The 15,880-nt window shown below is 39.5% G+C and overlaps 1 protein-coding gene across 4 annotated transcripts in view; it reads left to right on the top strand.

The window, feature by feature from the left end:
- Nucleotides 1–15,880, top strand: part of CACNA2D3 (calcium voltage-gated channel auxiliary subunit alpha2delta 3) — a 728,899-nt gene that overhangs the window by 342,362 nt on the left and 370,657 nt on the right. For all 4 annotated transcript variants that reach the window (XR_014712447.1, XM_084634438.1, XM_084634437.1 and 1 more), the window contains exon 9: nt 4,706–4,780. Coding sequence is in view for 3 of the 4 variants with exons in the window: in XM_084634438.1 (XP_084490564.1) it covers nt 4,706–4,780 (75 nt within the window). In the remaining variant the exon portion in view is untranslated. The remainder of the gene's footprint in view (nt 1–4,705; nt 4,781–15,880) is intronic.

The following is a 15,880-nucleotide window of genomic DNA, read 5'->3' as shown; positions in this document are numbered from 1 at the left end:
ATGGAAAGAAATCAGTGTTACTACTGCAGCAGTTGGATCTTCTCCTTTTGCTCACATGGATAAGATCCTGGAAACCAAGGTAATGATTAAAATATGATGGGGTGGATTCTATTTGTGACGGGTTTCGTCACAGGGACCCTTTTGGGACTGTCACCTGACATGCTGAATTTACCTCTGAGTCCATTTTCCCTGCCAGCTTGGGACTCCAGAACCCTGCCTTATTGAGCCAGACATGCTAGCCTGCTGCAATACAGACCCAGGTCTAGTCCACACCTGCAAGGCTGCAGACTTTAACCAAAAACTGTTCAGCAGGTCCCCTATCTCCAGCACCCCGATACCCAGTTCCCAATGGGATCCAAACCCCAAATAAATCTGTCTTACTCTGTATAAAGCTTATACAGGGTAATCTCATAAATTGTCCGCCGCCAATAACACTGATAGAGAGATATGCACAGCTGTTTGCTCCCCCAGGTATTAATCACTTATGGTTAAATAATAAACAAAAGTGATTTTATTAAGTATAAAAAGTAGGATTTAAGTGGTTTCAGGTAAGACAGAGCAAAGTAAGTCACCAAGCAAAATAAAGCAAAAACATGCAAGTCTAAGCATTAAGAAACTGTTTATAGGTAAAAAATGCATCCGATGAAGTGAGCTGTAGCTCACGAAAGCTTATGCTCAAATAAATTTGTTAGTCTCTAAGGTGCCACAAGTACTCCTTTTCCTTTTGCGAATACAGACTAACACGGGTGCTGCTCTGAAACCTGTTTACAGGTAAAATCTCATCCTCAGAGATGTTCCAAAAAGCTTCTTTCACAGACTAGACTCCTTCCTAGACTCCTTCCCTGGTACAGTGCTTGTTTGTTCCAGCAGATATCTTAGGTGAAACTAGGGGTGTTCTCATGACTGGCAGCCTCCCTTGTTCTGTTCCACTCCCTTTTATAGCTTTGGCACAAGATGGGAATCTTTTGTCTCTCTGGGTTCCCACCCCTCCTTCTAAATGGAAAAGTACCAGATTTAAGATGGATTCCAGTATCATGTGACATGCTCACATGTCACTGTAAAACCTCATTTTTCATTACCCACGGGTTGGCCCACACTTCCACAGGAAGGCTTGCAGGTAAATAAACCATCTACAACCAATTGTCCTAGTCAATGGGAGCCATCAAGATTCTGAACCACCATTAATGGCTCACACTTTACATAGTTACAATAGGACCTCAGAGTTATACTTCATATTTCTAGCTTCAGACACAAGGATGATACATGCATACAAATAGGATGAATATATTCAGTAGGTCATAACTTTGTAATGATACCTTACAAGAGATCTTTTTCATAAACCATATTCTAGTTACATCATATTCACACTCATAAGCATATTTCCATAAAACATTATGGAGTCACACTGTTGTTGTTGTTGTTGATTGGCTAAGTATAGACCATGTGCTTGGCGCTATGTAAGACACACACATAAAGGCAGGAGGTCGTCACGTTTTCTAAGGCCTTGAACTTGCAATGCCACCGGGGTTTGCCCACACAGATCAAACTGTAGAATCAGGCTTAAGTGGAACATATAGTGTGGAAAGGACATGCTGCAAAACCCAGAGGGGGAAATAGTTTAAATTTATTTTCTCAGTGTGGTAGTGTTTGACATAGATTTTGGGTTTTGTTGGTGGTAGCCATGGAAGAGAGTGGTGAGGATGTATTTAAACATGGATTGGGTGTGGATTTGGCATTGGTTTGGAAGGACATTCCATGTGTGGTGGCAGAATAGAAGAAATGGAGGTGAGCATTGCAGGAAAAAGTATAGTATTTATCAGAACAAGGAGCTTCTGTAATTCTGAGATATGTACAACACTTTCTCAAGAGGCCCTGATCTCCCATTGCTATTTTGGCTTTTTCATTTGACCCGTGGAGCTATCGGTGTTGTGACAGGGCCAGGCCAGATGGCTACAGGAGAGTGATAGAAGGTAGATACATTAGCCCCCAGATTCAGCGGGTCTCTTTTCCGTGGGTAAGATAACAGGTGCTTTGCCAGAATAATCAGGAACTTACTAGATCCAATTAAGGCAGGCAGACTAATTAGGACATCTGGAGCAAATTAGGAATCTACTAGAACCAATTGAGGCAGGTCAGCTAATCAGGGTATCTGGTGTAAAAAAGACCTCCCTTCAGTTGGTCTGGTCGTGCAAGGAGCTGGAAGTGAGAGGGCGTGCTGCTGGAGGACTGAGGAGTACAAATGCTATCTCTCATCAGGAGGGAAGGTACTGCAGTGGGGATAAAGAAGGTGCTTGGGGGAGACCATGGGGAAGTAGCCCAGGGAGTTGTAGCTGTCATGCAGCTGTTACAGGAGATGATGTAGACAGCTGCTGTCCACAGGGCCCTGGGCTGGAACCCGGAGTAGAGGGCGGGCTGGGTTCCCCCTTTCCCCCCAGACTTCTGATCTGACACAGGAGGAGTTGACCTGGTCTGTGAGACACACCAGAGGGAAAGGTCTAATTTGGAAAGGGATCTGGCCTGTCCCTGACCCACTAGGTGGGACAACAGAGACTACAGAGATTTTTTTCCCTTTCCCCCATGCTGGCCAGTGAATGGCAGGTTTGTGCCACTAACAAAAGAGGACTGCTGTGAACCTCTGAGGAGAACAAATCCGCCAGAACGCACAGGATCCACCAAGGCAGAGGAGGAACTTTGTCATAGTGTGCATAGGAATCCTCACAATGGATTGATATTGACTGCATTAAAATAATTAGAGATGTATACACACTAGCTGCAGAACAGAGAATCACTGACCAGATAACACATGCCATTGATACAATAATCCAATTATTCTGTTACTCAGTTTGAATACAGACTATAGCCGGTGCAGTCAGTGAGTGTAGTTATTTGAGAGTTATACCAGTGTATAACTAACAGAATTTGGCACAATGCCTCCAGAATAGTTTGGCACTGATCAAATTAAATATCCTGCCCCATGCACTAATGAGCATGTAATTAATTAATGAGTGTTGGAGAGCACTGCTGTCAGTGTCCACATGAATGATGATGACTGATGGTCCAAGAAGGAGAAGGCTGCAGGGGGTCTAGGGTTAGACAGAATATGAGAAAAGGAGCAGTGTGAAGTTGAAGAGAATGTAGAATAAATCCAGAGTCCCAGCCAGACATGGACCATGCAGACTTGTAATGTGGGAAGAACCTTATGTTAGCACACTTTTGCAATTAATCATTGTAAGACTCTTTTTATTCCCATTGAGATGGAGAGAGGCAGAGTGAGTTCTTACATTAATCATGTGAAATGTCTTCTCTGAATACTTTTGGCTGAACTTGCTGTCCTCTTTCGTTGGCTGTCATGGTTATTCCACTGATTCACTTGGTATCTGTTGAGAGGTGAAACCAAGCAGAAAGGCCTCCCCCTCCATATTTTGGCTTGTGATACTGCTGCAGAAGAATAGACAGAAAAGGAAGAATAAGGGTAACATTCATGCTGTAAGACTAATACCCAGTTTTTAAAAGGTATTTTGGCATTCTCTGCTCAGGGTTGCAAGCCTCGGATCAGTGGTGATTAGGACCCTAAACACTTTTGAGGCTTTCAGCCCAAGTGACTGAGACAACTAAGTCTCATTTTCAAAAGTTGAGGCACATACATCTCACCGGACATCCATGGGACTTACTATTCTCAATGCTTGATTCACTTTTGAAAGTGGGACTTAGGCCACGTTTACACTACAAAATTAAGTGTACCGAACTTACATTGGCATATAGCCACCACAGTAATTACATCACTTGTGCATGTCTCCTCTTTGCTCCTTGTATCAGCAGTACATGTCCTCCCCAGGAGCACTTGAACAGATTGTCACTGTGCTGACCTAACTACATCGACCTTGACTCTACGCCGCACGTAGAGGTGGAGTTCTTAAGTCAGCATAGCAGGGCAGTTATGTCAGTTGGAGCGAAATTTAAGTGTCTACACTTCCATAATTAGGTTGACATAAGCTGCCTTATGTTAACCTATGACATAACTGCCTTATGTCAACCTAGTGCTGTAGTGCAGACCAGACTGTAGCCATCTAAGTCACATAGGCCTTGCAGTAGTGAGTGGAGCAACACCTAATACCTTTTAAGACTCTGGACCCAAGTGATTGAAGCTAGTTTTACAAAGACTGCCAATCTCTGATTGATCACTTTCAAACATTTCCAGAATGGGTTCAAATTCATAGAGCTTTGGCTCAGTTCCTACAATACCATCCCCCCAAAATGTGTCATGCCTTGACTCAAATATTTGTCAGTGTTTGCTCAAAATGAAGCAGAGGATTGGGAATTAAGGCTGGAACTGTATCAGTATTGAATTCTTAATACTATCCAGATTCCAACCTGGGAGGTTTTTCGATCAGTCAGTCTTCCTAAGATTCAGAACATTTGTATCTGTTGCTGTAGTGTGGTTTATTTAACTATGTACTATGCACTAAACCTACCTGTATTCTGGCATTTGATCACGTAGGTCCTCTCTTTTTAAAATTCTAGCCTTTGAAATACTAAGAATGATATGAAGAAAAAAAATCCCAAGCCCAGTTTTTTTTAAATGAATTGAATTCTATTGTTTTTGTTTTATGTGGATTTTTTACTGTAGCTCTAAATCATTAAAATAAATTGTATCTTTCAAAGTCTTTAATTAAATTTTCCATCTTCCCACTCCCCCCCCCCACAGTATAATGAAGAACTTCACTATGTAGAACCGTGTCTGAATGGAACGTTAGTACAAGCAGACAGAGCCAACAAAGAGGTAAGGAATGAGAGTAACAAAGCAAAAAGGATATAGGATGCGATGCATATCACTGTGTTATAATGATATTTTTGAATAAACCAGATCCCATTATTAGAACTTATTACATTAATTGTTCTTGTCCTATTTAAAAATAGTCTGTTATGTGACTCCGCAGGTAAGAAAAAAATGTTCGTTTAGTTACTTTGAGCAAATAAGCTTACTGGAATAATATATAAATAATTTCAATAGAAATAGCTGGATATTAGTCAGATTTAGTCACTTTTTTTTTCAACTCACACCATACTGGTTTAAATTGCTTTAAATTATAACTGTCTCACTGTTCTCAAAAGTTACATAGAATCAGATTCCATATTTATGCACAAAGAGGAATGTTAAAACAAAAATCTTTAAACAAATGAAAGCAACTGTAGTTTCTCTATGTAACACTGAAGTTTCAGCTTTTCATACCAGACTGTCTAAAATTATAATAACAGTGTTCTTCTAGAAAGTTCTCAAAACACTGTGAAAATTTCAAACACAATCCTTCAGTCATTTCTCAGGGAACATTTATTTTGACTTCAGTAGGAGATTTATTTGAATAAAGACCGTGGGATCAAACACTGTATAGGATATTTTGTCTCCCATGTTAATGTGTTCATCCCACACCAGCAAAGCTACACAATAATTCTTGGTAAGTGAAGGTAAAAAGAATTACGCCAATTGAAATTGTGGGGTTTTTTTGTAGCCAGGGTGGTCAAAAGGAGCAAAACAATGGAAAATGGCCTGCAGCTAGTAAAGTGAAAAGTCAAGCTAAATAATGGAAAGAGTGGCGGGTGGGGCAGAGTCCAAACAGTGAAATCAGTCAGGCGATGGAACAGTCGACCTCAGAAGTGTTCACGTCTGTATCAATTTGTGTAATACGTGCTATCCACATGCAATAAAATTATTGCCCAAAACATTTTTTTTGTGAGCTAGACTATGACTTTTGTGTCTCATTAAGGCCATTTTGACATCCTCAAAACAACAGCTATGACTTCATTGATCATAATTTTTAATGAAAGAAAAGATTTAACATTCTAGCCAAATATTTTCAAACTTTCTTCTAGATTTAGTAATAAGTGATGGATTTAAAAGTGATATTAAACCTGTTAAAATCAAGGAATTAAGGCTTTGCTAAAGGAAATGACTCATTAACTGCTATATTTAGACACCCATTTATAACAGAGAAGGTACAACAAGTACAATTAACCCCTTAAATGAGCGTCAAAAAAAATTGCATAAATGAGTGTGAGACTTGATTTTCAGAAAGTACTGAACAGCCACCCTCTGAAAAATCAGATCCCTTTAAGGTATCTGATGTTGGGCATCCACTAATCACTTCTAAAAATCTTGGCCTATACCTCTTGGATTTTTGTTCCAAGTTGCTCACAAGATACAATGTGACTTATTCACAGTAGTCTTTCAGGTCAGTTGGTAAATACAACCTTATTGCTTACATACATTTTAGTGCAGATTAAAATGAGTTTATACAGTATGGTTTAACTACTTGGTATCACTAGTTTAGTGTATGCTTCTCACTATAAGTGTTGCACCAGGAAAATCCAACCCTAGTAAGATCATTTATATGATAATATAGAAGAGCAAAGATGGTAGAGTAAGCAATTTCAAATTAAATGTTTCCAATCATTACCCCGATATTTGACCCAGATATTTCCTGTCCCTTGGAGATCAGAAAATGGGAGAAAAAGTGAGAACTGCCAAAAGCCAAGCAGAGCTGAACCATGCAAAAGGAAATTAAAACCAATAGTAAAATATTCTTTAATCATATAAGTTAAAACAAAACAAGGAAAGAAGAAGGGGGGCCACTAAGTAGATAAGATGGGGTGGAGGTTAAAGATAATCTAGGTATGGGCCAACACATAAATGAATATGTTGCCTCAGTTTTTAACAAGAGTAATGAGAAGCTTGGGGACAGTGGCAGGGTGGCGAATGAGAATGAGGCTATGGAAGTAGAAATTACCAAATTTGAGGTGGAAGCCAAACTTAGACAGTTTAATGGAACCAGCTCAGGGGGTCTGGATAATCTCCATCCAATAATATTAAAGGAGCTTGCACATGAAATTGCGAGCCCAATAGCAAGGATTTTTAATGAATTCATAAACTCGAGGGTCACACCCTATGACTGGAGAATTGCAAAAATAGTACCTTTATTCAAGAAAGGAAGAAAAGTGATTCAGGAAATGACAAGCCTGTTAGTTTGACCTCAATTGTATGCAAAGTCTAAGAACAAACTTCGAAAGAGTGAGTGGTTAAGGGACATAGAGGTAAAGAATAATTGGGAATAAAATACAACATGGTTTTACAAAAGGTAGATCATACCAGACCAAATTGATCTCTGAGAAGATAACTGATTTTCTAGACAAAGGAAATGCAGCAGACCTAATCTATGTGGATTTCAGTAAAGCATTTGAAACAATTCTACATGGGAAATTATTGGTTAAATTGGAGAAGATGGGAATTAATATGAGAAATGAAAAGTGGGTAAAGAACTGGTTAAAGGGGAGACTATACCAGGTCATGCTAAAAGGTGAACTGTCAGACTGGAGCTAGGTTACTGGTGGAGTACTGATCTTGGGACCAATCTTATTTAACTCTTTCATTAATGATCTTGGCACAAAAAGTGAGACTGTACTATTAAAATCTGTGGATGGCACACAGTTAGGAGGTATTGCCAATATGGAGGAGGACCAGGATATCGTACAAGAGGATTTGGATGACATTGAAAACTGAAGTAATAGAAATGGGATAAATTTAATAATGCAAAGTCATCCTCTTAAGAACTAACAACAAGATTTTTCTTCTATAAGCTGGGGATATGCTAGTTGGAATCAATAGAGGAGGAAAAAGATCTGGGTGTATTGGTCAGTCACAGGGTGACTATAAACTGCCAATGTGGTGCAGCCATGAAAAAGACTAATGCATTCCTACGGCATCGGGTGAGGTATTTCCAGTAGAGACAGGAAGTATTATTACCATTATGCAAGGTGCTGGTGATACCTCATCAGGAATAGTGTGTGCAATTCTGGTCTCCCAAGTTTAAGGAAGATAAATTCAAACTGGAACAGGTGCAGTAAGGGGCTACTACCTTACAAGAGGAGACTTAAAGAGCTTGGCTTGTTTAGCTGAACAAAACGAAGGTTGAGGAGAGATATGATTGCTCTCTGTAAATACATCAGAGGGATAAACACCAGGGAATGACAGGAGTTCATAGAATCATAGAAGATTAGGGTTGGAAGAGACCTCGGGAGGTCATCTAGTCCAACCCCCTGCTCAACGCAGGACCAGCCTCCAACTAAATCGTCCCAGCCAGGGCTTTGTCTTTAAGTTCTTTAAGTTAGAGACTGATGCTGGCAGAAGAACAAATGGATATAAACTGGCCATTGATAAGTCTAGTATTGAAATTAGACACAGGTTTCTAACCATCAGAGAAGTGAAGTTTTGGAACAGCCTTCCAAGGGGAGTAGTGGGGCAAAACCCCTAACTTGTTTTAAGTCTCAGCTTGATAAGTTTATGGAGGGGACAGTATGATGAGATTTCCTACAATAACATGTGACCCGTCCATGACTGCTGTTAGCAAATATCTCCAGTGACTGGAAATGGGACACTAGACAGGGAGGTATCTGGCTGGTGTATCTCACCCACATGCTCTGAGTCTAACCGATCACCATATTTGGCATCAGGAAGGAATTTTTCCCCAGTCAGATCGACAGAAACCCTGGTTGGTTTTTGCCTTCCTCTGCAGCGTTTGGCATGGGTCACTTGCTGGCTTGAGCTCAAGTAAACAGTGGATTCTCTGTTACCTAAAGTCTTTAATCAAGATAGGACTTCAGTACCAGCCAGAGTTTATGGGCCCATTACAGGATTGGGTTTGTGGCCTGTGATGTGCAGGTCAGACTAGGTGACCATGATGGTCCCTTATGGCCTTAAAGTCTAAGAGTCCCTGTATAAGGGAAGAATGGTGGCAAAGTTACAAAAAAGTTACAAAAAGTTACAAAAAGACGCACAGACAGGAATATCCATTGTATTCAGCACAGCTTAATTTCTCAGCCATTTAAAGAAATCATCATCTAATGCATATCTAGCTAGATTACTTACTAAGTTCTAAGACTCCATTCCTGTTCTGTCCCCAGCAAAAGCATCACACAGACAGACACAGACCCTTTGTTTTTCTCCCTCCTCCCAGCTTTTGAAAGTATCTTGTCTCCTCATTGGTCATTTTGGTCAGGTGCCAGTGAGGTTATCCTAGCTTCTTAACCCTTTACAGGTGAAAGGATTTTTCCCTGGCCAGGAGGGATTTTAAAGGTGTTTACCCTTCCCTTTATATTTATGACAGAGACTAACAAATTTATTAGAGCATAATCTTTCATGAGCTACAGCTCACTTCATTGGATGCATAGAATGGAACATATAGTAAGATATATACATACAGATAAGTTGGAAGTTACCATATAAACTGAGAGGGGCTAATTAGTTAAGATCAGGTATTATCAGTAGGAGAAAAAAAAAACTTTTGTAGTGATAATCAAGATGGCCCATTTAGACAGTTGACAAGAAGGTGTGAGGATTCAATATGTGTAATGACCCAGCCGCTCCCAGTCTCTATTCAAACCCAAGTTAATGGTATCTAGTTTGCATATTAATTCAAGCTCAGCAGTTTCTCATTGGAGTCTGTTTTTGAAGCTTTTCTGTTGCAAAATTGCCACCCTTAAATCTTTTACTGAGTGGCCACAGAGGTTGAAGTGTTCTCCTACCGGTTTTTGAATGTTATGATTCCTGATGTCAGATTTGTGTCCATTTATTCTTTTGCGTAGAGGCTGTCCGGTTTTGCCAATGTACATGGCAGAGGGGCATTGCTGGCACATGATGGCATATATCACACTGGAGATGTGCAGGTGAACAAGCCCCTGATGGCGTGGCTAATGTGATTAGGTCCTATGATGGTGTCACTTGAATAAATATGTGGACAGTGTTTGCATCAGGCTTTGTTGCAAGGATAGGTTCCTGGGTTAGTGTTTTTCTTGTGTGGTTGCTCGTGAGTATTTGCTTCAGGGTGGGGGGCTGTCTGTAAGCGAGGACTGATCTGCCTCCCAAGATCTGTGAGAGTGAGGGATCATTTTTCAGGATAGATTGTAAATCTTTGATGATGCGCTGGAGAGGTTTTAGTTGGGGCTGAAGGTGACGGCTAGTGGTGTTCTGTTATTTTCTTTGTTGAGCTTGTCCTGTAGTAGGTGACTTCTGGGTACTCTTCTGGCTCTGTCAATCTGTTTTTTTCACTTCCGCAGGTGGGTATTTTAGTTTTAAGAATGCTTGATAGAGATCATGTAGGTGTTTGTCTCTGTCTGAGGGTTGGAGCAAATGCGGTTGTATCTTAGAGCTTGGCTGTAGACAATGGATCGTGTGGAGTGTCCTGGACGGAAGCTGGAGGCATGTAGGTAAGTATAGCAGTCAGTAGGTTTCCGGTATAGGGTGGTGTTTATGTGACCATTGTTTATTAGCACTGTAGTGTCCAGGAAGTGGATCTCTTGTGTGGACTGGACCAGGCTGAGGTTGGTGGTGGGATGGAAATTGTTGAAATCATGGTGGAATTCCTCAAGGGCTTCTTTTCCATGGGTCCAGATGATGAAGATGTCATCAATGTAGCACAAATAGAGTAGGAGTTGTTAGGGGACGAGAGCTGAGGAAGCGTTGTTCTAAGTCAGCAATAAAATGTGTGTATTGACTACTGAGTTAATTGCAACAACTGCATATAATCTACTGGGAAATAGAGATTGAGTTTCTCATTTGTACAGTACGATTTAGGTATTTTAAAGCTATTTTGTGTGTATTTTGGTACCTGTAGCTTTTGCAATTCAGTGGAAGAGGACACTTCCTTGAAGGAATACAATTGTTTCGTCAGAACTATGCTGCTTACACAGTACATCAAGTACTGTGTGTGTATGGTGGATATGCACTAAACTGTAACAAAATTATCTATCCAACAGAGACTGGCAAAAAAAATTGCCATTCGGTCTGCATCACCTATTCTGCTGTCTTGTTACAGTCACTGATGATGGTTGTTTAAAAGCACAAATTGTTTCACAGAAATGTCTGGTTGGGAAAATATATCAGGAAATTGGGCATGACTGCCCAGTGGGTTTGTTCTAATATTTCTGCTGTCCCTTCTTTGTCATGTAACCTAACTATGCAGTGGATCATATCACCAATGAAAGTGCAAAAAAATTGCCTGCTTTGTGACACGAGTTAATGTGTATTACATTACACATAATGGGTAAAATGTTCAAAAGTACTTAAATCACTTACGAGCCTAAATCTCATTCAAAAAGCATCAAAATCTCTTCGAAACCCAAGTTCCTACATCCCAAGCAATTAGGTGCTTTTGAAAATTTTACCCAATATTTAAATATGTGGTTCATCCCATCTGGTTTTGTATTTTGTAGTCTTTGTTCTATGCATGTCATTTCACTGTGCTCATTTTGATATTAGATTTGTTTAGAGCAATAATATAGTCTACAAAAAAAGTTCTAATGTACTCAATTACTGTTAGACTAATGGGCTAAATTCATCAGATAATTCATTTGCATAAAACATTTGGCCATTTCAGTTTGTGATTTGTTCATGAAGTGATCCTGATTTCTACTAATGTATTTTCTATTCAAAAGTTATTGCAAATAGTTTGAATGAACAGTTTTTCTTTTGAGTTATTCAGAAACTATTTACTTTATTTGATTGGTATGGGATTGCTTGTCAAATGTTCACAAACACTGTTTTTTCAACATTCAGTCAGCTCCAGTGTGGAATGAGGAGGTGCAGAGAAGTCTTTTTTTTTGCTATCATCTGAGATATCTTGCAGGCAGAGGAGAAATTTTCAAGATAGGAAGAAAAAAGCAACATATCAGCCAGATGTCCCTCTATAATTAGCAAATACTGAGGAAAAAAGCTGTACATCAAAATTTTCTAATATCTGACATATCTAAACTAGCAGATAATAAATGTGGTCAGAAAAATGCATAAACAGTGTTTGTTTGAATCAAAATTCCTTTGATTTTCAAATGGCTGTTTGGTTTGACCATGCTCACAACTTAGTTATTTACTTGCATTTGAAAAGCTATTCCCTCCTAAATTCAAACAAAATTGTATTTTTCAGTGGAGTCAAATAGTCAAATTGTAGCTTATTTTACTATAAATTCTCCTCTAGCTTTCTTAGCAAATACAACTAGCCCTTCCCTGTTTGACAAACTGCCTTTTTAATATTTGCCTAGAGCCAGTAGTTTACAAGCCTTATTTCCCCTTTAAAATCAAACTTTGCCTTGTTGCAGCTCTGCTACATTTGAAAGACTCTAAAAATAGTTACTAAGCCTACTCTGGTTTGGCTACTAAGCCTACTCTGCTTGTCTTTCTGCCAGATAGAACTGCCTTTTAAGTACTTGATTGCAGCTGAAAAGCCCAAACTGTCCCTTCCACAGACCTTGGAGGAGAGCACTGACAACACTTTTCAGTCTGAGGTTCAGCACCAGGCATATTCCTCTCCCTTCTCCCAAAGTGTTACTTGCCTGGCTCACATCCATTAGGCCCAACCTCACCCCTTTTACTGGCAGAAAAGTCTTGTGGAGAAGAGGTGTGAGTTTGTGCATGAGCACATTTGAGTTCTCGTGTGAGAGTGTGTGGATGTTAAACTCATGCACGCTAGCATTTAAAAGCTGTAATGGTACACTTCATGTTTGAAACATTAAATAGTTCCACCGTTGCTGAAAGTTTAACTGATACTGCATTTAGGAAATAATTTTAAGAAAGGACCATCACCACCATCTCTGCAGCTTTCACTGCTACGTATTCCAAAGTGTTTGTGGATCCTGATATCAAAAAGTAGGGCCATTGGCAAACTTATTCAACTTGAAACAGGACTGCCTAAACAAAAGAAGTTACATGATTACTATGTAAAATGTTAAATCATAATGTAGGTTTGCATGGTCCTTTACAGAGAAAATACAAACACATTCACTGCAACTAGGAATATATTCCAAAATATTTGAGGCTGGGATTTTCCCCAAAGGCCTAAGAGAATTAGGGGTCCAGTTCCCATTGAAAGTCAGTGTGAGGTGGGTGCCTGACTTCCTAAGCAACCTTTGAAAGTCAACCTGTATGAACATGTTTTGTCCTGAAGTTACAGCAATTATTCAAAAATAGCTAAAGTGGTAGGTAAGGTAGCTATGTTTTAAGGGTACTGTGTTAATTCCTGACCTAGCTTTTAAATGTGCAAGTAATGATGTTTTTAAATATTTCTTCTCAATGGACCTGACCCAAAATACATTGAAGTCAACAAGAGTCTTTCCGTTGATTTCAGTGGGCTTTGGATCAGGCCCTGTTTCTTGCGTGGATATATTGAAAATGTGCAGCATCAGGCCTTACTATGTCAGACAATTCACAAAGTGTTTGTAGGGGTGCATCACAATATAGGCACATGAACTAAATATATCGTGCTGAATTAAATAGCTGTCACAGCTCATTGGCTCTTTGTCTTCATCTAGTGTAAGCGTGTAAGCAGCATTATTGACAATGACATTTCTGTGCCTGAAAGTGTTTAGGCAGACATACTTTTAATGTGTCAGAGGTACTTAACTTAAAAATAATGCAATGACATTCAGTTCTTAGTTCCTATGAAGAATGAAAAGTGATTGACAATGTGCAGGCTAAATGAAAGTGCTGCCATGTATTATGTCCCACATATCTGAGCCTTATTCTTTAGTCTGGGTTTTCTGGAAGGTAAATAATAAATAAGGAGAATGTGGCTTTAGCTGGCAAAAGGTTGTGTAGTTACTCTCCCCAAACCTTTAACTTACTTACAGGATAAACCAGCCCAAATTGATTCTGGATGTGATTTCAAAATGGGTTTCAGCCAAATATAAATTATGTCGCAGTGTATTCCAGAGAGTAAAATATTAAATCATACTTAGCTATTTTGAATAGTAAAATACTGCTCATAATAATTGAGCATCATCTGGGTGGCATAAAAACGTTTTGATCAATTAAATTGAATCCGACATTAAGTAATATAGGGATATGTGGTAATCTGCATTTTGATCAGTTGCAGAATGACAGAAAGTGCAATAGTAGGATTAATTCCAGACATTACATCTGAGCAATACTTCTGAATCTTCAGTTCTTGGTCTAGGACTTCCACAACTTTCACATGGCTCATTAGATACACCCGCAATAAAATGATCATTTAAGAAACTCAGTCACAATTCACAAGTAAGAATCTTTAGTATCAACAGCAGCAACTGTATGTCTGTTCTCTGCATTTCACATAGTAAACAATGCCATTCTGCTACTCTACAATTCACAATCGGAAACATCGTATTTTTAGAGAAATATTATCCATATTGACAGGTTTCAGAGTAGCAGCTGTGTTAGTCTGTATTCGCAAAAAGAAAAGGAGGACTTGTGGCACCTTAGAGACTAACCAATTTATTGGAGCAAAAGCTTTTGTGAGCTACAGCTCACTTCATCAGATCCATATTGCTTCCCAGAGGAATAAAAAGCACACTGATATGTGGATGAATTGCTTATAGATACTGCAAAGATTTGATTTGAATAATGAAATATAAACTCACTCAAAATAGCCATAGCTTATTCATTTTGCCTTAGAATACTATGTAAAGACCTATGTTAGCCACTTACAAATATATTTTCAGAATAAATGTCATCAGTCCAGGTGACTACTTACAGGCTTCTCTGGCAGAGTTTTATTACTGAGCAGAGTTCAGTGGGTGTTGTAACCCACTGAGGCATACTGTTGCGGTTGCTTTTAAATTAATTTTAGAAGTAATGGACTATGGAGACAGTGGAATATGGGACACTGTTCTCCTCTCCTGCTATGAGCAAAAGCCAGGGGTAGTTGGGACTAGGATGGTAATGGGGAATGGTCACTCCAAGGGGAGGGAGGGAGGTGAAAATGACATCAGGGAAGTGGGCTATGCTGATAAACAGATTCAGCCTATTTTAACAGTCTTTAATTCTGCAAGAAATCAAACACATTGCAGTTGAGTGAGAGATTAATTTGACCCCTTATCTAGAAATTTCAATATCAGATTCTTATTTTTTCTTCATGGATTTTAAAACTACCTCTTTTCCCTGGAGACTTCTTTCACTATGTTTCAACTTTCCTTCATCAAAAGAATCACACAACTCCATTACATTGGAACCTTCTTTCAACACCAGAAGAATAGTTGTTGTCCTTACTATCTCTGCCTTCAAAGTACTGCACCTCACCTAAATACAAACCCCTTCTGCTGAAACTGTTAAATACATGCAGTTAGAAAATAATATTGAGAGACATAGCCAAAGCAGCAAAAAACCCTATGAACCAGAATATGTTCATACCAAAGTTGCCAGCTTTCATGCAGTAAATAAGCACCCCGATTTTCACAATAAGCCAAAAATGAAGCTATTCCCATTTCAAAACAAGCCAGTCCCTAAGAACCCCAACACTCTAGGTGACTAGATCCCCCCGGCGTGCTGTCTGGGACTGTGGTGGGCCCACTGTGCACTCCCGACTCTCTCCCCCATTGCCCCTGCTTGCTCCCCCTTGCCCCTGCTTGCCGGGAGCTGGTCAAAAAAAAAAAAAAAAGCAACAAGCCAAACAAGCTACAAGCCAAAAGTTAGCCAACAAGCAACTCGCAAGCCAATTAAGCCAAACACAAGCCCAATTTCTGTGTTTTTTTCGCAGGTTTGGCATGTCAGGTTCATACTGACACACGCGGGCCTATGCATGTTTATTAAGTGTGCTATTCCAATATATTTGTACTAAGATAGAATACTGTCCTGTCCATTAAAAGTGAGAGAACTAGAAGGAAAGTTTGTGGTAACTGAAGAAACGTTCAGTTTTCCCATTCCGTTTTTCACAAGCTCCGCACTTTTTCTGGAATGGATCACATCATCGCCATGAAAGCTCTGTGGACACTGCAATGAATTTTATAAGCTTGCAAGACAAAGTAGCAGCAGACACATCTTTGTGATATTAACTGTCTCTCCAGGGTCTCTCTATACTCAGATCATTGC

The sequence above is a fragment of the Lepidochelys olivacea genome (assembly GCF_965140295.1).
Source record: "Lepidochelys olivacea isolate rLepOli2 genome assembly, chromosome: 7".
Classification (NCBI taxonomy): domain Eukaryota; kingdom Metazoa; phylum Chordata; order Testudines; family Cheloniidae; genus Lepidochelys; species Lepidochelys olivacea.
The sequence above is the reverse complement of the archived record's forward strand: the minus strand, read 5'-3'. Positions and strand labels throughout refer to the sequence as shown.